Here is a 24,858-nt window from a genome sequence, read left to right as displayed (position 1 = left end):
TTGGCCAGTTTCACCTCAGTGTTTGCTCTCCTAAATATCTTTTCTTGTGTCCAGTGCACCCCAGGCTTTATTAATTTCTTTCTTCATTTAAGTGAGGAATATTTTTTTTCCCCAAAAAGTGGACCAGTAACCCTCTTGATGTACGCAGGGACGACTGTTTCCCTGACTCCAATAACTAACAAGCTGCTGGGGTCATTAAACATCGTTTCTGTGTAAACTGAAGATGAAAAATTGCGCTCTTTCTGGGAAAAAATAAATTGATTCTTTTCTGGCTGGGAATACTTTTTATTGCCTTCACAAATGACAGAGTTCAAATTCTAACTTGACTGCTATTCTCCTTTTATTACCATACAAATAGCTTTTAAATTCATTGTATAACTCAAGATCATGCAAATTATAAAGAATAGAGATTCATCTTCAGGAAACAAAACTGTAGTTCTAAAATCTTTTACACTCTAATGACTAAATAGTTTAAATTATGTGCATCATAGTAAACTTGACATTTTGGTTAGATGGCATATGTTTAGCTTCAAAGTGCATCTTAACTCTCAAAATAGTGATCATTACGTTTTATTCATTATAACTCTTCAATTATACAGGACCTTAAAAGAAGAGAGTAGTGAAGAGACTACTGTATTGAAAACCATGCTTTATTTTCTCTTTGTTTTCTGAGGGCTCTTAACGATCAAGTGATAAAAGATTGTTTTCTCAACATGATGATTAAAAATCAGTTAAATCCTTTGAGAGGGATATATGCCCTCTCAAATTAATTAAAATTTTTATTAAAATGTCTTTTAAACCTGCTAACTTCCTGAAATCAAAAAGTATTGCCAAAGCAATGAGTCAGAAAAATAATATTTTTATTAGAAGAACTAAATGAACCAATAAAAAAGATATAGAAGTGACAGATTAGATAGAATTATCAGACAACACTGGTATATACACAATGTAATATTATTTAGCCATAAAGAAGAATGAAATCATGGCATTTGCAGGTAAATGGACGGAGTTGGAGAAATATCATGCTAAGTGAAATAAGCCAATCCCGTAAAACCAAAGGCCAAATGACTTCTCTGATAAGTGGTTGATGATATATAACAGGGGATAAGCAGGAGACAAGAATGGAGGAAAGATGAATTGAATATAAGAAAATGAAGGGTGGAAAGGGGGCAGGGAAGAAGGAAAGATAATAGAATGAGACAAACATCATTACCCTATGTACATGTGTGATTACACAAACGGCATGACTCTTACTTTGTGGACAACCAAAGAAATGAAAGTTGTACCCCATTTGTATACAATGAATATAAAGTAAAAAACTAAAAATAAAAAACCCAAATATTGTAAATTTATTCAAAGAGTTAAAGGAAGACATGTAAAATGAAGAGGCAAATGGAAACCAATCATTGTGACAATTTAGAACTAGAAGTCATACAAGAATGAAGAATTCCCTGCATAGACATTACAATAGATTTGATACTGAAAGAGCAATAGAAGGCAAGAGAAATAAACCTCAAGACATGAAAAGAAAAACTCCCCAGATTGAAGTACAAGGAGAAAAAAATTTTTAAAAATAGTGAACAGAACCTCTATGGCCTTTGGGGTAATATTAAGCAATCTAACTTAAAAGTATCTGCAATAGCAGAAGAAGAAAAGAGGAAGAGGGAGGATTAAATACTATTCAAAGAAAATGAACATACATTTTTTATATTTGTTAAAAAATATGAATACTGAAGCCACATCAATGTTTATATCTGCTCAATTTACAATAGCTAAGCTATGGAACCAAGTTAGGTGCCTTTCAACAGATGAATGGATAAAGAGCATGTGTTATATATACATGATGGAAAATTATTCAGCCATAAAGAAGAATGAAATTATGGCATTTTCCAGGAAATGGATGAAACTGGAGAATATCATGCTAAGTGAAACAAGCTGAATGTTTTCTCTGATAAGCAGATGCTGACACACAATAAGGGGGGGAAGGAGGAAAGAATAGGAGTTCAAGGGATTATACAAAGACAAATGAAGGGAAGGGAGGGGGATGGGAAGAGGAAAGACAGTAGAAGGAATTGGATATAACTTTTCTGTGTTCATATATGATTACATGACAAGTTTAACTCCACATCATGTACAACTACAAGAATGGGATGTTATACTCCATGTATGTATAATATGTCAAATACATTTTACTATCATGCATAACTAAAAGGAACAAATAAAAAAATTTAAAAATATGCAAAATACCACAAACTCAAGTTCAACAAGCCTCAAGCAAGAAGAGCATAAAAGATCACACCAAAGAACAGTGTGTTACTCAGCTTTTTGTCACTGTGACCAAAATACCCAACAAGAACAACTTAGAGTAGAAAATGTTTATTTTAGTTCATGGATTCAGGGGTTCAGTTCACAGTTGCTGACTCCATTGATTCTGGGCTCAAGATGAGACAGAATATCATGGTAGAATGGCATAGCAGAAGAAAACTACTCACCTTATGGTAGCTGAGAAGCATCTATGAGAGAGAAGAAGGAGACATGGGACATGATATAATCCCCAACACTATGTTCCTAGTGACTTTCCTCTAATCACTCCCCACTTGCCTAAAATTACCACCCAGTTAGTTCATTCAAATTATTAATACATCAAATGGATCAGCATTCTGATTAGATTATGGTTCTCATAATCCAATCATTTTATCTCTGAATATACCTGCTTTTGTGAAAATTGAATACAAGTAATATATATCCAATATAAAATGACACAGTTTAAACATTTCAATTCAAAAAAGGAGGATTAGGGACAAAGAAAGAAAGGATGGGACTAAAGCCAGACTGATACCCAGAGGGAAAACATTAGATTGTTTAACTCCACCTACAGCATCTGGGGTACATGTTGGTGAGATGTGAGCTATGAAGGGCTTAAGGAGCCCCATTCCTATGGTTTTGCTGTTTAAAGGGTTTATGGCTTCTCAACATGGCTTTCCCCACAGCCAGTTATTTTCCTCTGTATACAAGTCCATGCTACTGGAGTCTTTTAATTCCTGGGGTTCTCCATTCCAACTTTGGCTTCACATTCACAGCTTCAGGTATCATCCTTGAGGGGGAAGTCTGCAGAAATTTTAGCTCTGCTACCTTTTGCGTGCTCCCAGGTCATCCTTTGAAATATCAGTGAAAACCTTCATGACCCCCTGACTCTAGTATCCTACATTTCTGCAGAATCAGCATCATGTGAACAATGCCAAGACCTGTCACCATCTTGAGCAGTAGCCAGGCCTCCTGGAACCACGGCTGCAGCAGCCTCAGAGTGCCTGTGTGATTCTGCATGGTAATACAACTTCCTAAGTCCCATTGGTCTCTTTTCAAAGGAATTTTTCTTTTATATGCGTGAGTCTGTGGTGGGTGTGATTTTGGAAATTCTTAAGATGCCCTCAGAGCATCTCTGTGTAAAGCACTCAGTATCTCTCTAGTAGCTTGATCTCTTCAAAACCACACCTTCCTTGACCCCAGTTTTACAGGCACTTTTCTGGCCAAACTGAAAGTTTTTAAAATCCTTTTGCTCCTGTAGTCCTCTTAATTAGTAAACCTGGTTAAAAACTGCCAGCTATATCCATGTCACCACCTGAATGTTGTGGTTCCTTGAAATTTCCTCCACAAGATTCATTAGCCTGTAACATTTAAATTTGGCCTCACATAACATTCAGGACATGGACAAAATATAGACAAGTTCTTTTCTAGAGTCTAACAGAATGGATTCTAGTCCAATTTCCAGTAGTATTCTTACTCCTCTCTTAAACCTCAAGAGATTAGTTTTTACTATCTGCATTTTTTTTTTTTTTTCCAGTGCTGGGGATTGAACCCAAGGTCTTATGCTGACAAGGCAAGCACTCTGCCAACTAAGCTATATCCCCAGTCTACTGTCTGCATTCTTATCAGCACTCTGGTCTTCTGAGCTCCCTGCAGATTGGCCCAATCAGTTCTGCTTACGACATTGTAAGATTTCTCCAGCCTGCATCTTCAAATTTTTCAAACTCCTCTCTCAAGTCAGTTCCAAAGTTTTCTAAATCACAAGGTCAGATTAGCCACAGCTAAGACTCAACTTCTTCTTACCAATTTCTGGATTAGTCACCTTTTTGTTGCTATGACCAAAATACTTGAAAAGAATAATTTAGAGAAGGAAATGTTTATTTGGGGGCCACAGTTTCTGAGGTTCAGTTCATTGTCCACAGACTCCATTGCTCTGGGCCAAACTGGTAAAAAAGGTGGCAGCAGAGGAAAAAATTGCTCATCTCATGGTGACTGGGAAGCAGAGAAAGAGAAAGGGAGGAGCCAGGGTGATAAGATATAATCCCCAAGGGATGACCCAGTGACCTAACTTCCTTCATCAAATTAGGTTATAAATAGATTAGGTTCATAATCTAATCATTTTACCTCTGAGTATTCCTGCATTAACACAGGAACTTCTGAGGGACACCTCATATCCAAACCATAACAGATATAATTAACTTGATGAAAATTCATGATAAACAGAACATTTTGAAGCCGAGCAACCAGACATGTTACATACCATGATTGAAGCTAAACTACTTCATTATTGCTGACTTCCTATCAAAAACAATATGAATCAGAAACCAGTAGGAACAAAATATAAATGGGCTAATATAAAAGACACACCTGACAAAAAAGTTTGCCATGAATATATGAAGAACAGTAACACAATAGATAAGGAACACACATAATTCATAAATAAAACAAATGAACAGCATGTAATAAGTGCTAAATTTATTTATCATGTAAATACAGAAATGGAGTCATATTTTGCCTAAAAAATAGTTTTCTTTTTAAAAGTACTGTTTGTGAAAATAAGTATAAGTGTGTATACACTTTCATTTTTGGTGAAAGCATAAATTTACAGCATTTTGTGGTATTTTAGTGTTTTTTTTAAAATATATGTATATATGTATACACATACATACAAAAGTGTTGAAAAATGTAGTTAACTTTTGATTCAAAAATTTCATTTCTAGAGCATTGTTCTAAGGATCTAATAATGGATACACACACACACACACACACACACACACACACATAGCTTTAGGATAATCACTATACTGCTATGCATAATAGCAAAAACAAAAATTAGAAATTAGTTATGGTAGAATTCTGTTCAATAATCATGATATTTAGTTGTATATTCATAGACACAGGAAAGGTTAAATTAATAGATTAAGATAAATTATGATAGGAAACATATGAACATACATATGCAAAGAGTTCAATTAGAAGAACATATACCCATGTGCAATAAAGAATAACCTTGACCAGGAAGATTTGGTTCTTGACCAACTTCTGGGAGGTAACCTTTCAGTCCTTGGAATGTACTGTCTAATAAGACTATCCTTTTTTACCAAGGGACCTTGGGTCACACTGGATAATTTTGATTCATAATGTGAATTATGGTGGGTACTCTGGGTCACATGGTATCAACTTGACCTATGGAAGGGCTGGAGACTAAGGTCAGTCATATGAATGATCAGACAACCTCATTTGACTCCAATAAAAATGCTGGACATTAAGGTTTGGGTGCATTTCCTTGTTGGCAGTACTCCATGCATGTTGGTACACATAGTTGATGGGAGAAGTAAGAGGTGTCTCCATGCCTCCACTAGGAGAAAGCAATTGGAAGCTTGTGCCTGAACTCTCATGGACTCTGCTCTCAGTCTTTTCCTTTGTTGATCTTAATCCATATCCTTTTGCTGAAATAAGCAATAACCATGAGTTATTGCTGAGTTCTGTGAATCCTTCTGAACTATTAAACCTGAGGGTGTTCTTCCAGAACCGCCCCCCCGCAAACTTGCATCTATAATGTGGTGTCTGAATGTCTGTATGGGATTCTGCAATTTTGGCAGATCTATTTGTCTGTGATAAACACATATTACTGATCAAATAAGAACATATCCATTGATTTACCTCTTTACAAGTATGTATCATTTGCTATAAAAGTAGTTTAAGGAAATAATCATTATTGTGTTATTTATAATAACAAAAATGAAAAATAAATAAACAGGATGATAAAGAAGTAAATCATGTGCATCCGTGCAGTTGATATATATGGTAACAATGTTGGAATTTATGTTACAAAGACTATGGACATGAGAAAAAGGCAAAATTATATTGTCAATTGAAAAAACTGAATAACCATATGTATATTTCTATTGTTAAAATATGCACATAAACTCTATTTCCATTGAATAATACAGGAGAAAGACACATTGAAATGGGAATCATGGTTATTTTTGAGAGGTAGGATGAGGGTGGTTTGAATTTTTTCCTGTTTGCTTATCTGTACTTTATTCATTTTGAGTACACATTATTTATAAATAGAAAGAAAACTTAAAACAAGAACTATTTCCAGTCTTGCTCCCAAATAAATTTAAAAAATCTCTTAAATGATAGATCCTAAAATTGTCCAGGAAAATGGAAAGAGATCCATTCAAAAGAAATTTGGTAGGTGTAATTAAGTTCTTAGAAGTATGGTGAAAACAGGGAGGCAGCTAATAAAAGTTGATAAAAATATCTCCAAGTTTTTTACTCTGGGAGACTACTTTGGATACTATTAGTCAGCTATTTCGCTGCTGTTTCTAAAAGGATCTAACCAGCCCAATTGTGGAGGAGGAAAGCTTTATTTGAGGGCTCATGGTTTCAGAGATCTTAGTCCATAGAAGGCCAGTTCCATTCCTTGGGGCTCCAGGTGAGGCAGAAGAGGAAGCAGCTCTGAATCATCAGGAAGCAGAGAGAAACTCCACCGGCCAGATACAAATACATATATTCCAAAGCCACACCCCAATTCCCAACTCCTCCAGTCACACTTTACCTGCCTCCAGTTATCACTCAGTTAATCCCATCAGGGATTAATTCACTGATTAAGACTCTCAAAACCCAATCATTTCTCCTCTGAACCTTCTTGTCTTATACATGAGCTTTTGGGGGACACCTCATATCCAAGTCATAACAGATACTGATTTCTGTAGCTAAGGAGATTACTAGAGGTTGGGTAGTAAAACACAATTACTTAGATTTGAACATGGTGAATTTGGGAAGAACGCAGGATAGTCACTTAAAGATACGCATTTTAAAATATGGATTTAAGGTGTATAAGTTTAAAGCAGTGGGATTTAATTTAGGGTCACTGGCCCATATGTTAGTTGAATATTGCCCTGGGAGATTATGCTGAATATAGTATTCAGAACCCAAATCCTGGAAATACAAACACTTAATAGATAGATAGCAGAGTACCCCAAAAATGAAATAGAACAAATGAAAACTGAAAAGAAGTAGTTTTTCAAAGGCAAAGGAGAAAAACCAGAAGAAAATGAACTCACTGAAATAAGAGGGGGAAAGGCAGTTTCCAGGATTTATCAACTACTGACTCAAACCAGGCAGGTTTGGCACTTGGTAGTTGGGGAAGCCAGATTTCCATCTATGGAAGATCTCTAAAATGGGATTATTTATCTACCCTTTCATGGCATTCAAGTGGGGTTAAAATAGGAATGTAAAATTTTTATACAATTTAAGTTAGCCATCCTGATGCATGTGACTCCCCACCTATGTGCACACTTCACAATGGTAGCAATTATAGACTATTCACTGTGCTCTTCTATGTCCCTTTTACTGCCTTACCTTCCTTGCTCTGGACTCTTGCAGGTGCCATGTGCTCTTACATAATCCATGACAAAGCTGTTCCAATGCAAGAGACTATATTTTCCTTCTATCTTGGTAAGAGCAGAGGGTCACAGTAAATGATGTTAACCTATGTTGGCTTCAACGAACAGAAAATCATTTTTCTCCCACATCAGGATATATGAAAAACGCAGCAAAAGAACCATCAAAAAGAAAGTCATGGAGGCGATCTGTAACAGTTCATGAAATTAAAATGTACTGTTCAGAAATCTGACCAGTAACTGACCTTAGGGTAGTGATAAGGATCACACAATATTGTGAATGTACTTAATGACACTGAATTATACACCCAAAAATAGTTAAAATGGCACATTTTTGTTTTAATATAAAAAAGGAAAAAAATCAGATGCAGCACACCAATTCTTTCAGACATGACCAGTTTATTCAGAGAATTCAAATTTCATTTGGCAAAGTATATCCAAGGACAGAGTTTGGGATAATTATGTCATTGGAAGCAATCACATTTTCTACAGTTAACTGACCATGGGATAGTATCTGGAGGAAATGCAAAACTTTTAAAAATAATTTTAGTGTATGTGTGTAGTGATCATAATATTTGTAAAGGAAACAAAACAACCAACTGGCTTATATAACTGAGGCATGAAACATGCTAATGCTAGTAGTAACCCTTTATTAATTTGGTTCAAAACACACTAAGCACCTTATTTGTGCAAGACACTGGGCTGTCTGGGAGTTGAGGTAAAAACAAAAATCACAATGCAATCCCTAAGTTTGCTATAAGTTCCTTTAGGCAAGGTACAAAAAAACTGCTATAAAGCCATGGTGGGAGGGGTTTTATTTCCTGTAAAGGTTGAAGCAGGAACACACTTAAATTTGGCGGCACGAGGCAAATCAGAGCACGCTAAGAAAACTGGTGGCCCAGCACGCCTCCACAATGAGAAAGGGTCAAGTTCCACCATGGCTTTAAATGTGTGAAAGAGGAAGGAGTATACAACAGCAAAGTGTTTTCATTTTTTCTCATCATTGTTGACTCATTTTAAGAAACAGAGTAATAGCAAGTGAAGATGGCAAAAAAAGTTTGAAAAAGCAGGGACACAGACAGGAAACAGTCATAGTTTCAGTGTAAATTCAACCCTGTATATATACATGTAATTGCTCAAGTTAACACTGTCAAAAGAAAGAAACAAGTCGTGACAGCTTTGTTCATCCTGATGAACAGGAGAGGGGTTGGTTCTTCCATGAGTCTTAAAAGAATGATGGGGCTTCAGCTACTGCCAGGAGAGGACAGTAAGGATATAAAAAAATTAAGTCCATCATAAATGTTCCCTCCTTAATACTACATAAATGATGACAAAGGCAAGATAATTTGGGAACAGAAAATCTTTTTGTAGGTTAATTGATCTCATTATGACTTGGTATGCTTTCTTTCCTACTCCTGAATAAAAATTCACTATGTATATTACACCTCAAAAAGAATTTTAATGGAACATATTAATTAAACAGTTTCTGCTTTTGCAATTTACACAAATTATGTTAGTTATAATACTTTAGGAAACCCTCACAAACACAATATATAACATTGTTTTAGTGTACTCATGATTCTTAACTTTTAAAAAAGTTTGGTCTGTATTAACTGAAAGGAAAACAAATTTTCCCACAAAACTAATTCACCACTCAACTTTAAAAATAAAGAAATGCTTTGCCAATGGTAAATTTGAAAGCATATACCTGCCAGGCTTTGATGAGATAAAAACAGACAATTTACATAACCAGCATCTCATAAAACCAAAATCTACTTCTTAAGTATAGAATTTGATTCTTCTTGCCCTTCTCAGTAATGGCTGATTGGAATTAGAAACCTATCCCCCTTAGGAAGTGTTTATTATAAAACATACAGTACTATTTAACATTAATGAATGATTGACAAGCTACTATGAACAAATAGCTATTTTTTAACCAAAATGACTCTTGAGGACTAGAACAGACATATTAGCATATGGAAATGGTTTATTTAAAAGTAAAATCTGTAAAAATGTGATCTACCCTGGTCTTATATTATTAAATTAAAAATCAAAAGATGAAATATCATTTCAGACCTATATACATCAAGATGCCAGTTCTTATAAAATGTATTTAGTTTTAAATGCTAGATTATGTAAAAATAATTTATATCAATTTTATTTAATTTCAATGAATTTCCCCCAACTCTAATATTAAAAACATTAAAAGAACTTAAATTTTAATGGCAAAAAGTTCCTATTTTCCCCATCTACTAAAAAAGATTTTGTTTTCTCTTATTAACATACAATGCCCTATTATTAAGGCACAACTTTTTTAGAACAAAAATGAAATCATAGATTAGGTTTATTTTACACAACAGTTATATATCAGACACACTTCTGTAGGTATATAATTAAATACAACTTAAATTCAACGAAGATCTAAAATGAAAAATCACATTTCTATCAAGGAGCAACCAACACATAATCACAATAGGCAGTTGCATCTAGAAGAATCCAAAACAGTTCCTGTCAGATTGTCTCAGGGAGTTCATTTTCAAGATCTTACCCAAGAGAGGAAAAGTTGATTATTTTCTTTTCTGTAATGTACTCCACCTTTCTTTACTTATGCTTGGGCTATCAGATATAGCTGTAACCTTCAAAGTCTGAGTGAACTTCAATTTTGAAATTAGCATATGAGACTTGAACAGAGTTGCTGACTGTAGCATTCAGGGCAGATGCTTGCTCTGCATCTCCCTCAGCTGCTCTTCCCCTTATCTTCCATCTCCCTTCCTACCTATTCTCAGCTACTATTTCTGTTCCACCTCCTCTGATACAATTTGCAAAATTCTCAAAGGGAGCACCCAGCTAACAGAAATAATTTGCACAATTGTTACTTAAAACACATACATAAACCAAAATGAGGCTGTTATTTCATTATATATCCTAAACAATTCACTTGCATATTACTGATTTTAAATCAGAAACAAACACTGTAATTGGGGGAACAATCATATACTAAAGACAAATACGACCATCTTGTACACCCTTATAAAATCAACTGAAATGGGGAATACAAGCATGGTAACCAACAGAAAAAGCAGGTTTCCTTAAGACTTATCTATCCCATTCTCTCATACATTTTGTTGACATTAAGAGATGGGTGGGAAGAAATACTTTGTAAAGGCTTCAGTATTGAACTAGATTTGACAGCATGAAAATCTGTAGCTTCATATGTGATTTTCCTTTATACCTTCTGTGCAGTTTGAAAAGTAATGGTCACCTAGGTCTCTACCAGGATTATCTCCCTCACTGGGAACTTTACCAGAGCCTCAGTTTTACCAAAGATTTCAGCGGCCAATCTGGAGAAAAAAGAGCACATAAAAGAATTTGGGAATGAGCACTGGAGTAAGTATACTGGCTAAGGAAGAGGAGCAGACATGAGAACATTAATGGGCGAGGGAGATAGGTAATAAGGTAAAGATAAAGAGGGCCAGTTAAAGATTACAAACATCACTACTTCTATTGATGTGATCGATGTTTAAAACTCAGCCTTAAGGGAAAATTATCCTCAAAATAAGGGCAAAGATGAAGGAAAGAGACCAGGAATTGGAGAGGTAGGAGTCACTAAAAAGAAACTACTTATTTTGTTATGTTTTAGAAATGATTTTCTGTTATTCTAGGAGATAGTGTATGCTTCACTCATGAAGGTAATTTACTAATATGTTCGGGCATAATAACGCCTCATATAAATAAATATAAATACTGTTGCTTGTAATGTATATTGGCTCTTAGAAATAAAATTTAAAAAATGAATTTTCTATAAAAGTACTTAAAAATCTTTAGTAACGACTACACCCAACAAATTATAAAAATAATGTATTTAATTCTCAGCCAATACCTTAATTTTGCACACAACACACATCCTTCACATCCTAGCTATGTAGATTAATGAAATTAAAAATAAAACTAAAGCAAACATGTTCACTAATGTGAACTAGTTTTACTTCCTTTATGAAGTTTCCACATGTTAAAAAACAAAAAGCAAAAAACTCCCAATTAAATTCCAGTTCCTACTTGCCAGTCATTTCCCTGACATAATTAATGAAATGCTTATACAACAGGATTCTGGGAACATCATATGTCTTTGCCATCTCTCTTGAGAAAAAAGGATTTCCTTAACTCACATGAAGTACAAAGATGAAGTTTCTCATATTATTTTGAAAATTCTGAAGTCCTGTTTAAATTCAAGTGTTTCAACCACCATAACTTTGAAAAAATTTTCACTGAACAAAAGTCTACCTAATGGATTTGTAACCAGTAGCTATAGATACTGAGTGGAAACAACACACTAGATTCAGTTCACCAAAAAGGAATTAAAGGGCTCTGGACAGTGTACAATGCAAACCTAAAGTATGCACATTCTACCAGGTTAGAATGTATATTGTTTGGTTAAATTTACCTCCAAGATAGGAAAATAAATAGAGAACTTCTTTAGGATTATATTGTTATTAAAAAAAAAAAAAAAAAAAAAGGCAGCAGCAGCAGCAAGCACAAGAAATCCCTCTCCCTATTAGTGCTACGGAACATAAAAGCATTAAAGTCACATGAATGAAATAATAATAATAATAGTGACTCTTTAGATGAAGTTTCTAGATATCACACTGAGAGAACCCACACATCTCAATTGAAAGATTGCTCATAAAGCGAGGTGATAGTTATGGCAACACAATGAATATGTCACAACTTTTTTTCCAACCATATTCTGCCACCTAAATAGATGAAAAATTTCATCAAAAGGTAACTTTAACTTTTATTACTGCAATTTGAAGGGAAACGAGAGTATCTTAAAAGTTACTAGTGTGAAAGTTTGGTTAGGTTAGGTTAGACAATAATTTATTAGTAGAAAAAGCAACCATGGCAAAAGCAACTGTACTCATTCTTGATAGTGAATCCCTTTATATAAACCTGGGAAAAATTTTTAAAACTCACTAAAACAAAGTTCTTGAAAATAATGAAAAGTAGTTTAATCTATGTAATACCAAATAACTTTCCATTATAATAGAATCATTTATATTCTTACAGTGTCTTATAGCACATTTTATCCTTAATGAGATAATGCACCAAAATCATAATGCTAATCCTGAAACCCAAAACCAAACCTTACAAGTTAAAGATTAAATATCAGTCAGGAGAGAAAGGATGGAACCATGCATCTTCCACAGGGAAAATGAAAATCAACAGCAAGATAGCAGAAATGTTGAACTCATGGGTTCACACACACACACACACACACACACCTTTTCTTTATTAAAAAACAAAAGAAATCACACACTGAAAATTACGATTAGAATGCAAACCATCATACATCTATATTTTCTACTAGCTGGTGAACCTGTTATTAAAATTTCAAAGAAAAAAATCAATTTAAGCCTTTTCTATTTTAATCATAGAAATATTCAGTAACAGATGAACAGAGCATTTGTTGCATATTAATGAATGTGTGGCTTTTTGTGCTTTCCATCCGAATTAGGAGTAAAAGACCCCAGTTATTGTATTTTCAGTAAGATATAATTGTAAAGTTATATTAAACATCTACACAAAATCAATCCTTCCTTCAACCCAATTCTATATGAAAGTATTAACAAATAGGGAAGATTCATGATATTGTGAAAATGGTTGACTCATAACAATGTAGACTCAGCTATAGATTTTAATTCACAAATATATATATGCGCCTTGTGTATGACAACTGTACGAAAATAGTCTCAAAAATAAAGACAATACTTGAGACAGGAAGCAACCCACTCTCCCTGATTCTGCATCCTATTACAGGGAAAATAAGTTTTTGATGCTTCATAAATACTTAAAAAAGTTTGAGATGGCCTTAACCATGCATAGTCTCCACCAATCCTTTGAAGCTTCCAGCATTTCAGGCATAATCATTTCAGCTCTGGAAGAGTAGCTGCACTCTGTAATCAGTGTTGCTTATTGATGTCCTGTCTTTTCAAGATCTGGGAGTTTTCTGACCAGAGCCTGGTGGTTCATTTTGATACTAGCAAGGAGTCCACCTTCAATTCCATCTGACCCAGTGTAACTGATTTCTTCACCACTCAGAGTGGTCATATGCCCTCCAAGGGCTTTTAAGATGGCATTGCCAGCACATATATCCCACTTTTTGATGTATGTCACATGGATATATAGATCAGCTTTTTCTTGAGTCTTATCAGGCACATCCAAGAGTGCTAAAACTTTGTAACCTAAAAGATAAACACAGAATTTAGTTTATTGTTAAAAGATTTTAAGAAAGTAGTATATGTTTTTGATTAAGTGCACTGTTAAAAAGAATAGAACAGGTGTACAGGAGCTACTATACTGTGTTTTCAACTGCTCCTTAAGTCTAAAATTATCCCAAATAAAAAACATTCTTCCAAGTAACAGTACAAACATAAAACTCAACAAAGAAACAAAATACTACAAAAGTAACTTATTAGGCTAGTCTCCTGTATAACCAAATATATGCCTATTCTTCTAAACTTAAATCTTTATGCTTGTTTTCTATGGAATGACACATTCAATATTACATTTTCTGTGGAATGACATATTATACTATAGCTAAACCACATTTCACTTAAACATCAAAGTAGACCTGATTTCAGGGAACAAAAAGTAACATTACCACCCTAAATCCTTTGTGTAAGGAGGCCAGATTTAAAGAATAAAAAAATAAATAAAAGCAGAAGAAACTAGGTCTAGAATCTAGTTTATCTCATTCCTACTAGGTATATTTTGGACACTACCTTTCCTAATTAGCCTAAAATACAGTCTGTAAGTAAATATTAAGGAAGTCAGATACATGGAATTGGCAAATTAAAACCATTAGGTTTAAAAGTTAAAAAGAATAATTTCTCTGTTTATTAATTTGCTGAAGAGGTATTCCAAAACAAATATTTTCTGACTATAATTTGTTATTTACCTGAATTACAATCCTTCTGACATGTTAAACAGTATTCATAATGGAAGTCATCAAATAGTCCCTTGAGCCAAATCCAAATTGTGGTCTGGTTTTGTACACATCTCAAAATAATTTTTAAAAATATTTTTAAAGGTGGCTTTAAAAAAATCAAAGAATAGTATGAAACAGATATACACATGTAGTTCATAAGTTTTGAAATGTAACTATCTGACCCTTTTAAGGAAAAGTAGGCTGACCTCTGCTCTATAGTCACATAGTAAAACAGTATGGAATATACCATAAGCTGGATGGCACTGGACTCTATTGCTCATCCCACACATGCAAGTTGAAGAGTTCAGAGCTGTTAAAAGTGACTCAGGAATTGACCTTCCTAACAATATTTAGGATGAAGCATCTGAAGACTTTGCTCTTTCCTCCTCTTCTTGATATTTTTACTGTTAAATCAACAGAACAATTATTTTTGAAGTCCGATCATACAAAAATAACCAACGAGGGTACATCACTGGTGGGAAGATGCTTATGTACTATTTGAGGAAGAGAAATTACTATTATGGGATTATTTCTTCCAGACAAGGCCAATGTCACTAAAGTCTACCCTAGAGATTACCAAGTAGGAAACTAAGCCCACCCTGAAAGTACACTCTTCTTGCTCACTTTCTTTCCCAGTATGGGACACAGACTTGCCCAGTCTAGGAGTACTCTTGGGGAATCACAGGATGGGAAACATACCAGCACCACCAGCTGGGATGATTGTAGTCTGGTTTCCAAATGTTTGAAGAGCAACCTGTTTGACCATCCCTGAATGTGAGCGAGATACAATGATCCTAGGGGTCTTCTCACTGTAAGAAGAGCGGGCTTTCACATTTGAACCACCATCTACCATTGCCCAAGCTGAAAAGCAAATATAATACCCATTAATAGCACTGAAACTTTAAAACCAAAAGTTATACTCTTTGGAACTCAAAGTACCAGGTAACTGAAAAACTTCCTATTCTAATTAAATTATTTTTATTTCCCTTGGTCCCAAACAGAATGCCTTCTTTTTCTAAGCACAAAAGTAATAGGTTTATTTATTTTTTACAATAAAATAGGCACGTACTAAGACAAAGTAAAAAAAAAAAAAAAAAGGCCCATGTAATCCTGCACAGTCAGATAATGGATATTAAATATTTGGCTTAAGAACCCACATGATCCTGCAGGGTGTTGGCTGATCCTCCACTGAGACTGAACTGAAACTAAACATCCCTCTGCATTCATTTGACCTGCTTCCTTTCCCTGCTTTCATAAATTTGATCCCCAAACACTTCCATTTAAATATTCTGCATGTTAATCTCCATTTCAAAGTCTGAATCTTGGGAAGACCAACCTGCAAAGAAATACATTTTTCTTGGATAATTAAAATTTTAAAATTCATATTTCTCCTACAACATCTCTACTTCTAATATATTCATCATTTCATTTATTTGCATATTCATCCATTCTCCTAAGTAGTTGTATAAACAAAAATGGTTACAGAGGTAACTGAGTCAAGTTTACATGTCTATTTTATCCGGGAGTATAAAAAGAAGAAAGCTTTGGTGGCGCATGCCTGCAATCCCAGCGGCTCAGAGGCTGAGGCAGGAGGGCTACAAATTCAAAGTCAGTCTCAGTAACTTAGCGAAGTCCTAAGTAACTTGGCTAGATACCATCTCAAAAAATAAAAAGGGCTGGGGATGTGGTTCCGTGGTTGAGTGCCCCTAGAGTTCAATCCCTGGCACAAAAACAAACAAACAAACAACTTAGATTTCAAGAGAACACAATTTTAAAAGGGAGACGGGTCCTCAGAGATTGCTTGAGATGTTTTTATTGGTTTGGAAATTTTTTCACTATCAAACTATGCAAGATAACGAACTTACTGATAATTATCCCAATTTTTTTTTTTTTTTTTTTGGCGGTACTGGGGGTCGAACTCAGGGCCTTGTGCTTGCAAGGCAAGCACTCTACCAGCTGAGCTATCTCCCCAGCCCTAATTATCCCAATTATATTGTTGTTTTAGCATTCACTCCCTATGGGACAAAATATAGTCCATCATGGCTAGCAGTGTAAACCCTACATCACCAGCTTATTCCTGGATACTGAAAAAAAATAAAAAACATAACTAGCAGAGCCTAGGTTTCTAAGTTCCCCCAAAATGATAGCAGTCTCCTGGAGTCTTCTCACACCTCCTTCAAAAAAACCATACACAGCTACAAGGACAGTAAATATACCCACAATCTACAAGTACAAAGTAAGGCAATAAAGGAGAACTACAAACACACATGTATGAGAAAGCAAGGACATAAACACCAATGATCAACATAATAAGCCCTGGAATGTGGGGATGTGTGGGAGCTTCACGGAGGTGAGAATGTCAATTCTGAGACTTATCATGGTTATATATGTAGATTTTAGTGATTGGGTTCATTTGCACTTATTCCATTCAAAAATATTAAGCCAGGTACAAAGAGAAGAAAATTAGGTTGTTATCAGACTTTTTTACCAACAAGCTTCAACATACAAGTAGATAGACACACCTGTTCAACAATTTCTACAAGTTAAAAGGGTGTATGGTGAATTGAATGATGTCCTACAAAAATTTATGCCCATAAGTGACCTTCAGAATGTGAAATATGGTCTTTGCAGAAATAATTAGTTAAGGTTAACACTGGATTACGGTGGGCCCTAAAATCCAATGAATGATGTTCTTACTATGAACAAGGGAGACAGCCTTGAAAAGACAGAGGCAGAGACTGCAATTATACATCTACAAACCAAGGTATGCCAAGGATGTGTGGAGCCACCAGAAGGTGGAAAAGTAAAGCAAGGACTTTTTCCCCCTACCCTACAAAAAGAGCATGCTCCTGCTGACTCCTTTGTTATTAGACTTCTGGCCTCCTAAACTATGACAGATCAGGTTTCCATCATTTTAGACCACCTAGTTTTTAGTAATCTGTTATGACAGCCCAAAGACACTACATATAAGGCAAACCAAAGACTGTATGAATTCATAGAGTCAAGCAACCATTCAGGTATCAAGGCTATTGAGAAAGTTCTTAACACATATTTAGTAATATTACATCCATGAGCTAGCTCTTTTGAAGTAATCTATGAGAGGACAAGTTTCATCCAATCAAGGCGTGACTGAGAAATTCTAAGCAGATGCACTCTTGGCCGTCATTGAATAAATGTTAGCTGTGGCTCTGAGGACACCAAAGACAGTAATAAGGTGAAAAAGTAAAGGTACATAAATACTATCTCACAGTTGATTGCTGAGAGTTTTCCAGAGTTTAAAAGTAAACATCAGAAAAAAAGATGAGATAGTGAGGATTGGTGACACAAGTCTAAGTAAGGGAAAGGAAAGGAAAAGGAAGGGAAAGAAAGGGGAAAGGGGAGGGGAGAGAAAGGGACGGGAGGAGAGGAGTAAAAAAGCACTTGACTAAAACAGTATGGTGATTAAGAAGCTAAAATAAGCCAGTTTAATTTTTGCTTATAGTTGAAAATTTAGAGAAATCTATAGAAAAAGACTATATAATAGTATATAAAGAAAAAGGATATGTAAAAGGTATTATAACAAAGTGAGCAAAAAAACCACATTTAACTTAAAAATAGTAACTATAGCTGTTTGAATTATAGACATATGAAAATTCATGAGGTAATAAGGATATTTTTAAAAAACAAAGTGTTCTCTCCCCTGAAAAACATTTGTCCCCATGGAGATGGTTTGTACTCAAATTCCTTACTTTAAAACTATAAATGAAAATTTTATTCTGCCTTTCTAGAATAAAATAATTTCAGGAAAAATAACTCCAGTCAATGGACAAAGTTCTCAATAATATGTATAGAAAAAAAACAACAGAATTAGAAAATCTCATTTGGCAATATCCTTAATAGATCTCCAAAATTATTATATAAAGACTTTAACTGAAAAGAGATGCCAAATGATATCAAAATAATTTTATAATTAAGAGCTCTGTTATGACTATTTAACCATCTGAACATCATTAATATTGAGACAAAGGTATACTAAATGTCATATACTATGATACAATAGAAGTACATGAAGAACAAACACAATGTCTTGACAAAAATGTATAACCAATCTGTCAGGCTTCAGGTCTAATGTGCACTTTATATGAAAGAGAGGATATAATAATGAAGTTCAGTGCACCATTAGGAAACAAGGAGACAAATCTCAAAGGATATTCTACAGGAGAAATGACCTGGTCTTCTCAACAAGTCAGTGTCTCTGCAGTTACAGGACAGGTTGTTCTAGATTAAGGGGACTAAATAACCTAATGAGTAAAAGTAATGCTTGTCACTTGACTAGATCGTGGTTTGAGGTAGCCAGCTATAAAATCCACTTTAGGAACAACTAGTAAAATGTGAATACTGGAGATCATGAAGGAATAACTGTTAATTTTATTATATCAGTACTGTTCTTGTGTAGAAAAATGTTCTTAATTTTTAGAGATGCAAACTGAAATATATAGGGGTAAAATGTTATAATTTTTGTAATTTTCTTTAAAGAACACAAGCCCCCCCCCAAAAAAAACCCCAAAACAGTAAATATGTATGTATATTATCAACTGCTGAGTCTAGATGAAGCATATGAGGATTGATTTTAATTTTATGTTTGAAATTATTCATAATAAAAGCAAAAAAAAGAATTGTGGAAGAGAGAAAAATCCTCTGAATTATTTTTGTAAATATTCAAAAAGTTTTACTAAGAAGTGAACTTACAATGAGATAACTCTAGAGGTCAGTATTGTATAACTGAATAAAAATAGTACATCTCAGAAGATACTATCAGAATAATTTTATATAAGAATTAAATCAGTATTTTAAAAAATGTACTTCATGTTACATAAACCCACTGGAATTCACTTGTGATACTTACATGGACACATTTCAGTAAGCATATTAGGTAAATGTAAATGATTGATAAGGAGGCAACAGTGATAAGGTAAAATTGCAGCTACAGAATATTAATTTTACTGGTTTAGATATGCTAAAAAGACCCAGTAGGAAATAAAAGTGGTTCATACTTTTCTACACAAACTTCTTGACAACTTATTTTTAATAACTATAGTTTCCACTATGTTAATACACTTATGCCTTCATTAAAATACTATTTAAGTATTTCCTGCCTCTAAGAATTCTGAACTCAAGGAATTACTTAAGTCTGATGAGGATTGTGATCAGCTCTACTCTTATCATAAAACATAGCTTAATTTATGTAAACATACAGTACTTTACAACTGTTAGTCTGCCAACAATCTGGGTCTGAAAATAATGTTCCAAAAGGAGGGCACAAGGCAAACAAACTTTCCATCCAGGAATGGAAGTCAATGACCACACTTATGGGTGTTTTGAGTCTTTCAGAGTGTTTGCTACCTGGCAAGCACTTTCATGTGGTAGCACACTGGATAAGTCAGTCCCATCACAGAATAATGGGACATTACATAGCTAACTTATAAAGACACTTTTGGAAACAAATTTTAACTACGTAAGATTTTTGGCTTCTTTATTTTAAGCTGGGTTAGCCTGTAAGAGAGATACATATTATTACAGAATAAAGGTTTTTGAAAATGGGTACTTCATTAACCCTAATATGAAAATCCCCAGACTAAAAATACTAAATAATTGCAAGATCCTAATAAGGAGTATTATTTCTTACAGAAATACTATGAATTATTCCCTTAATATAGATATGGAATCCAAGGCCCAAGAATGTGACTCTATTTGCCTATCAATGTCCTTTTCATTTCCTTTATGAAGTTTTGAATTCTTGCAGGTACAGGGTGGCACACACCTGTAATCCCAGTGGCTCCAGAGGCTGAGGCAGGAGGATGGTGAGTTCAAAGCTAGCCTAAGCAACAGCAAGGCACTAAGCAACTCAGTGAGACCCTGTGTCTAAATAAAATATAAAATAGGACTGGGGATGTGACTCAGTGGTTGAGTGACCCTGAGTTCAGTCCTCACCCACCGCCGCCCCCAGCCCAAAAAACTGGTTTGAATTATCTTTGGAGTAGCAGGCTCCATTTATAGTTAAGGGTGCAATGTGACATTCAGTCAATGTTATGAAGCACAGATTTAATGAACAAATTTCAAATACATAGTATATCTGGGATATTTTTATCCTCCTTTGCCCTTTTTCTTGCCTAGAAAAACTGTCACCATAAATGGAGGACCCATCTTTCTGAGCATGCAAATAAAAAACCATCTTCTAAAAAAAAAAAAGTGAAGAGTCAGGTTCTTGACATCAATGAAGCACCCCCCCCCGCCTTTTTCAGCCTTCCTTGTGGTAAGAAAAAGAAATGGCCTTACTTGTTGAACCATTGTTATTGGATTTACTCCTATATAGCTCAATGTAATCTTAATTCAACTAACAAACAGTCCCAAAGAATGAGGAGGTTTCAAGGATTCAAGCTCTATATTTAATCTTTATATGCCCATTTCTTTTTTTAATTTAAAAAGTTACTGTAATTCTCATTTTATATTTCTTCCAGTTAAAATAAGGCTGTAAGAGTGCATGTCATTGTACTTTATAAACTGAAAATACTAAATGATTTTTTTTGAGTGTGGTACTGAGAATTCAGTCCTTGTGTATGCTAGGAAAGCACTCTACCACTGAGCTACATCCCTAGACCTGAAAATATTAATTGCAAGATACTAATAAAGAATGATTAGGTATTACAGGAATATTTTGAACCATATGGTTTTCATGATAGGAGATACTAAAGCCCATTTTCTCATCGGTAAAATAAAATTATTCCTTATAACACTTATCAAAAAGTTTAAGTGAAATATTAAATGTACTACAAATCATTAAAAAAAACTACAAAAATTTTAAGAATTATTGAGTTGTTATTATGAAAGCAGTGTAACAGAATTATCTGTAGGACTCTGCCACTAATTTAACCTTGAAGAATATACTGAATTTTGGAGTTCCATTTTCTCATTGGTAAGTGTGAGTACTATTTTAAGTAACTGGGTCCCTCTCTTTTACACTAGACTAAGTGAACAGTAATACTATGTTGTACTTTAAAATTCACTTTCCCAGTGTTCCTTGAGGGATGGAATCCCTGGATTTTAGTGTGGATGGCCACTAGGATTCTTAGCCTTTTTTGCAAATGGGTTCTAGCTATCTTTTGATCAACAGGAAGTGAGCATGCAAAGTACAGATCAAACCCTTAGTAAGAAATAACCTCCAATTTCACCCTCTCTCCTGCTGGCATAAGGATAAAGTAGTGAGGCATCCTCAATCATTCTGAGGAGAGCAACATGTGTCAGGGGAGCAAGGCAGCAGGAGGAATAGGCCTGTGTGCCTGGTACGGGAGCTGCCATGGCAGCCCTGGATTGTTATGTACTAGCTGTCAGAGAATAGAAATAAACTATTTGTTCAATCTCCTATATTTTCATGTACATGATAATAGTCTAAATTAATAGCTTAACTTATAGCTTAACTAACTCAATAAAGATGTGAAAGTAATCCATAAAACATAAAGCAATTATATAACTAATCAAACTGTCAATTTAAAGTACTATCTGAATTATGAAAAAGAGATAAAGTTCAGATAGCATAAAGTAGATATGATTTTGAAATGCAAATATGTTTAACCTGTCTCAGAGCAGTTAGAATTTGTGATCCATAATTATTTGACAAAGTGAATAAGTAATTTTAATGATAAACTTGTCTATTTCTCCCTATTTTGACAGTCCTTTTGTACAGTGGTGACACAATAAGACATAGTGGGGATGGCTGGAATAAATGACTGCTATATGGAACACTCAGTGAATTAGTTTCCTAGGGTTTCCATAACAGACTACCACTATCATCTCATAGTTCTGAAGGCCCAAAGTCTGAAGTCAAGATGCTAGCAGTGTTGGTTTTTTCTGGAGGCTCAGAAGGAGAACCCATTCCATGACTCTGTCTTAGCTTTTGCTGGCTGCTGACAAGCCTTGGCTTATCCAATGCTTCCCTGAAATCTCTGCCTCCACCTTCACACTGTCTTGTCCCACATAATGTTTGTGTCCTTTTTGTTTCTTATGAAGGAATGACACTCTCATTGGCTTAAGATCCTACTCTAAGGATGATCTCATCTTGATACTTTCTAGTTTGTTATAGGTGGAACTGTGTCCTCCAAGGAGATAAGAGGAAAGACAAACCCCAGCACCTAAGAATCTGACATTTAGAAAGAGGGTCACTACTGACACAAATTAGTTAAGATGAGGTCATGAGGTACAGAGTAGGCCCTTAATCCAATATAAGAAAAGGTAAAGAACAGACACAAAGGGAGAATGCCACATGACAATGGAGGCAGAGTTTGGAATGATATGTTTATACATCAAGGAACACCACGCACTGCTGGCAAGCTACCAGAAGCTAAAAGAAAAACAAAGAAAGACTGCCCCTTATAGGCATCAGGAAGAGCACAGCTCTACCAACACTTTGATTTTGGATTTCTAGCCTCCAACAGTGAGAGATGACATTAATATTATTTAACACATAGAGTTGGTGGTTTTTAATTGTGGCAACCCTAGGAAACCAGCACAGGGGTGGACATAAATTTGGGAAGGACATTATATAGTCTGCTATACCTTATTATTAAGACTGTTTTCAGTACTGGTAAAGTAGATATTATTGCCTTGAAGAACTTGTCATCTTAGAGAAGGGTGGAACCAAAGAGCCATATTCGTTCCCCTATTTGTTGATGGGAGTTACCAATTAAAGGTATGACAAATCCCTTCAGGCTGTTAGGAAGGCTGCTTATGCCAAGTGTTTCTCTTCCGACTTGTATCCACAATCCATACCATTACTGTTACCCAGAAGATCAGAGCTAGCCTCTCTGGATAAATGCAATGGAATGTCTCCAGTGACACCAAAATGTCATCTACATATCCACTGGCAATGGTAAGGCTGTAGACAAGTCATGCCTGAGCTGAATGTCAAACTCCCTAGCATGACCTACCATATTCCCTCACTTCTGACACAATCAACACTGATCTAACCTGCCACCTGTATGAAGCTAAAAGCATAACTGAATCAAGAAATGGGGGAAACAAAGGTCTAAAGAAGTTATGAAAGATATCCAGAGCTCTCCAAGGACTGGCCTAATTCCTGATACCTTCAGAGTGACACTCCTTCACTTTGGATACTGAGGTGGCACTGCCCTTAAACTGCATGACAAGATTTGGGTAGGGCAACTGTACAGTAGACCTCAGAATTCACAATGTAAAAGTCCTGATTCACGACTAGCAATAGCAAGAGAGAAATAGGACACCTCAACTCCTGGGAAAAGTCTTTATGTCCAATGGGATCCCTCCCCACACTAAGAATTTCTCATTTCCAGTCAACAGTGTTCATTCCCTAAGGATAGTTTTTTTTTTTTTTTAGTATTATTAGTGTCAACCATAAAGTCCCCATGGTATCTAAAAATAAAGGGATGTGTTAGGATAGGGGACAGATTTTAATAATTACTGAGGTACAGATTAGATTCTAAAGGTACAGTAGTATTATACATAGTTTGATAACATTAACTCTTGAAAGCTCTTGTATATTTCATACCTGTATATTCAGAAAATGGCTTATGTATAACTCCTAGCACAGGTTTACCATTTACAGCCACACACACCATAGTGGTGACGTACTTTCGAAGATCCTCTGTGAGGAAAAAAAAACACAAATAATTGCCTAAATACGGTGCATAAATTCAGGACACAAGATTATACTTTATTTAATTACAACTTTATACAATGAAATGTCTTTTAAGACAATAAACCCATCAAGCAAACAGAGTTCAGGGATGAAGACCAACACAGGGAGCAGTTAAGAGTTCTGGTTCTAAAAGCAAATTACCTGGGTTAATCTCCCAACTCACCACTTTATTAGCTGCATGTCTTGGAGAAATTACTTAAATTCAGTTTTCTCATTTGTATAATACAGATGCTAATTAATTACCTATCTTCAGTATAATTTTTCAAAAGTTAAATTAAAAAATATATTTAAATAAATTAAAACTTAAATTAAAAAACTTAATTTCAGTATTAAATTTAAAAATCAAGTTAGACACTTAAAACAGTCCCTGTGCAAGAGATGAGCTCACTGTCACCATTATTATATGATCAGGTCAGTTTACAAAAAACTGTAAACAAACTCAATATTCC

At 34.9% G+C, this 24,858-nt stretch overlaps 1 protein-coding gene across 3 annotated transcripts in view; it reads right to left on the bottom strand.

Annotated features, from left to right (window-relative positions):
• Window positions 1–8,097: 8,097 nt before the first annotated feature.
• The window catches only part of Bpnt2 (3'(2'), 5'-bisphosphate nucleotidase 2), a 28,983-nt gene continuing 12,222 nt past the window's right edge, over window positions 8,098–24,858 (bottom strand). The window contains exons 3-6 of one of the 3 annotated variants that reach the window (XM_047554337.1): window positions 24,260–24,355; window positions 15,403–15,564; window positions 14,674–14,774; window positions 13,824–13,957 (exon numbers count right to left, since the gene is read on the bottom strand). In XM_047554337.1, the coding sequence (XP_047410293.1) occupies window positions 14,698–14,774; window positions 15,403–15,564; window positions 24,260–24,355 (335 nt within the window). In that variant the 3' untranslated portion in view covers window positions 13,824–13,957; window positions 14,674–14,697. Of the gene's footprint in view, window positions 13,958–14,673; window positions 14,775–15,402; window positions 15,565–24,259; window positions 24,356–24,858 lie in introns of all 3 variants that reach the window. The other 2 variants (XM_047554332.1, XM_047554334.1) reach the window with 2 other exon arrangements.

This window comes from Sciurus carolinensis, chromosome 1 (assembly GCF_902686445.1).
Source record: "Sciurus carolinensis chromosome 1, mSciCar1.2, whole genome shotgun sequence".
Classification (NCBI taxonomy): domain Eukaryota; kingdom Metazoa; phylum Chordata; class Mammalia; order Rodentia; family Sciuridae; genus Sciurus; species Sciurus carolinensis.
The sequence above is the reverse complement of the archived record's forward strand: the minus strand, read 5'-3'. Positions and strand labels throughout refer to the sequence as shown.